The sequence below is a fragment of the Echinops telfairi genome, unplaced genomic scaffold, assembly GCF_000313985.2.
Source record: "Echinops telfairi isolate 266 unplaced genomic scaffold, ASM31398v2 ScPeMD7_7417;HRSCAF=8455, whole genome shotgun sequence".
NCBI lineage: Eukaryota > Metazoa > Chordata > Mammalia > Afrosoricida > Tenrecidae > Echinops > Echinops telfairi.
In genome coordinates, this window is record NW_022111317.1 from 7,723,500 (window position 1) to 7,725,890 (window position 2,391).

At 59.3% G+C, this 2,391-nt stretch overlaps 1 protein-coding gene across 1 annotated transcript in view; it reads left to right on the forward strand.

Moving 5' to 3' along the window:
• The window catches only part of SLC22A6 (solute carrier family 22 member 6), an 11,226-nt gene that overhangs the window by 3,432 nt on the left and 5,403 nt on the right, over positions 1-2,391 (forward strand). Inside the window, exons 4-6 of the mRNA XM_045297227.1 lie at positions 379-547; positions 1,021-1,144; positions 1,302-1,417. Of these exons, the coding sequence (XP_045153162.1) occupies positions 379-547; positions 1,021-1,144; positions 1,302-1,417 (409 nt within the window). The remainder of the gene's footprint in view (positions 1-378; positions 548-1,020; positions 1,145-1,301; positions 1,418-2,391) is intronic.

Here is a 2,391-nt window from a genome sequence, read left to right on the forward strand (position 1 = left end):
GGAGAGAAGCCGCCCTCCGAGCTGCTCTCAGTCTCCAGGCCCAGGAGGCCCAGAGGGAGGGCTCCCCTGAGGACCGGCTCCCCAGCCAGGATGCTCAGGAGGAAGACGGCTCCAGCGAGGCAGCGCTGTTGGAAGGAGGGAAAACCACCGAGGTGGGAAGTAGCCAGTTTCTAGGGATGCTGAACCCGCTTTTCCATCCTTCCCTCCCTTTCCTTCCCTGACACACACCCCTGTGACCCAACCACGCTTGCAGCTCCTTCCGGGGAGCCTGGGCATGGACCGGGGTTTGGCTGGAGGGAAGGTCTCGTCTTGCCCCAGGGATCTTCGTCCACCTGACAGGCCTGTTCCTTGCACCATCCTGTTCTGACCCTTTTCTAGGCGTGGAGTGGATGCCCATCCACACCCGGGCGCACGTGGGCACACTGATCGGCTATGTCTACAGCCTGGGTCAGTTCCTCCTGGCTGGCGTGGCCTATGCCATGCCCCACTGGCGCCACCTGCAGCTAGCGGTGTCTTTGCCATTCTTCATCTTCTTCATCTATTCCTGGTGCGTGGGACCCCGGGGGGACCCCAGGGGGGCGGGGGGGAGGGAACGACAGATGGTTGCAAAGGACAGGACATCCCCCAGCCTGCACCACACACCCAACCCCAGAGAATCAGAGGGAGTCAGAGTCAGACAGTCAAGATCACACCCAGGCTGATGCCATGGTGTGACAGAGGGAGAGATAGCACCCCACACACTCCCCCCAGGGGTGTCCTGTTCTCTCCACAGACTCCCCCCAGTTCCCCAGTCTGCCTGGGCAGCTCCCCTTACCCAGCACCCAAGCTTGAGTGAGTCCTCACCCACCTGGGTACTCACTCCCCTGTGACCCTCAAGAGGGGCAGTTGACACACCCCTGGGCTCCTACCCTTAAAGAAAACCCCATTACAGTCCCCTGGAACACCCAACCCTGTCACCGTCCCCAGCCCAGCAGATTGGCACGGAGGCCGTGCCAACGCCCACCCTCTGCCTGCTCTCAGGTTCTTCATTGAGTCTGCCCGCTGGTACTCCTCCTCTGGGAAGCTGGACCTCACCCTGAATGCCCTGCAGAAAGTGGCCCGAATCAACGGGAAGCAGGAAGAGGGGGCCAAGCTGAACATAGAGGTGAGACCCTGAAACGTCTCATGATGCCCCAATAGGAGACACCTTTGCCCACCCCTGAACCCTGAACCCCGAGATGGAAGAGGCTTCCCTAGGCAGGGGTTGGGCCAGAAAGAACCTCTAGCACGTCCCCGGTTCTGAAACCTGCCTGTCCCCACAGGTGCTCCGGGCCAGTCTGCAGAAGGAACTGACCACGGGCAAAGGCCAGGCCTCGGCCCTGGAGCTCCTGCGCTGCCCCACCCTTCGTCGCCTCTTCCTCTGCCTCACCATGCTGTGGTAGGCCCAGACACACCAACTGATGGACACACAGACAGACCAAGAGGCCAAGGGCCAGGGGCAGGGGAACCGATGTAACAGGCGGAAGAGGCCAGATGGAGGGGGGAGACACCAACAGCCCTGCAGTGAGGGGCAGTAATGAGATGGACTGACACAGTGGCTCCAATAAGGGGCTTAAGTACAGCAGTGACCATGAGGTTGGGCCAGGACCCGGCTGGGTAACTCAGAGTGGCCAATTGACTCAACAGCACCCGACAATAACAGCTCCCCTCCCCAGGGAGAGCCCCGAAAAACCAGCCCCCTCCAGCGTTGCTCCATCCCAGGCCCCAAGTGGGGCCCCTCTCGCTCTCTCTCTCTCTCTCTCTCTCTCTCTCTATCACTCTCTCTCTCTCCTTACTAACCATGTTCCAATCTACAAACACCACAGCAAGGGTGGGGGGCCCCCAGAATCAGGAGACTCCAGCAAAGGGCAGCCTGGCTGGCCAAACATTTAGAAATGTTACTGACCTCAAGGTACAAGAAACGCAGGCACAGATGATTCGAAGCCAAAGCTCACCTTGGTGCCAGGCCGAGACAAGCCACAACCTTCCATTCCCCTTGCCACATCCCCCCCAATCCCCTTTGAAGCTCCCCTACTCCCATCACCGCAGCGATCCCCACCCCATGACATCTGGACTCTTGGCTTCAAATTTGGAGAAAGTCACCCTTACTGGTGGGTTCCATGCAGTGCCCTAAACTCCGTTTTGCAGGCCTGGGTCAGTTTCATGGGTGCAACACTCACCCCAAGACCCTGGACCAGTCCGCCTCTCTGGACCCAGCATCACTCGATAAGATAAACACGCCCATCCTACATCACAATCAAGTGCAAATTTCCTGAGGCATCAGGAACACTAATTATTGGAAGACTGGGGCTGTTGGGGGATGGGAGGACTATGCCAATGCTTCAGGGGGGCCCTAGCAGTCTGAAGGGATAT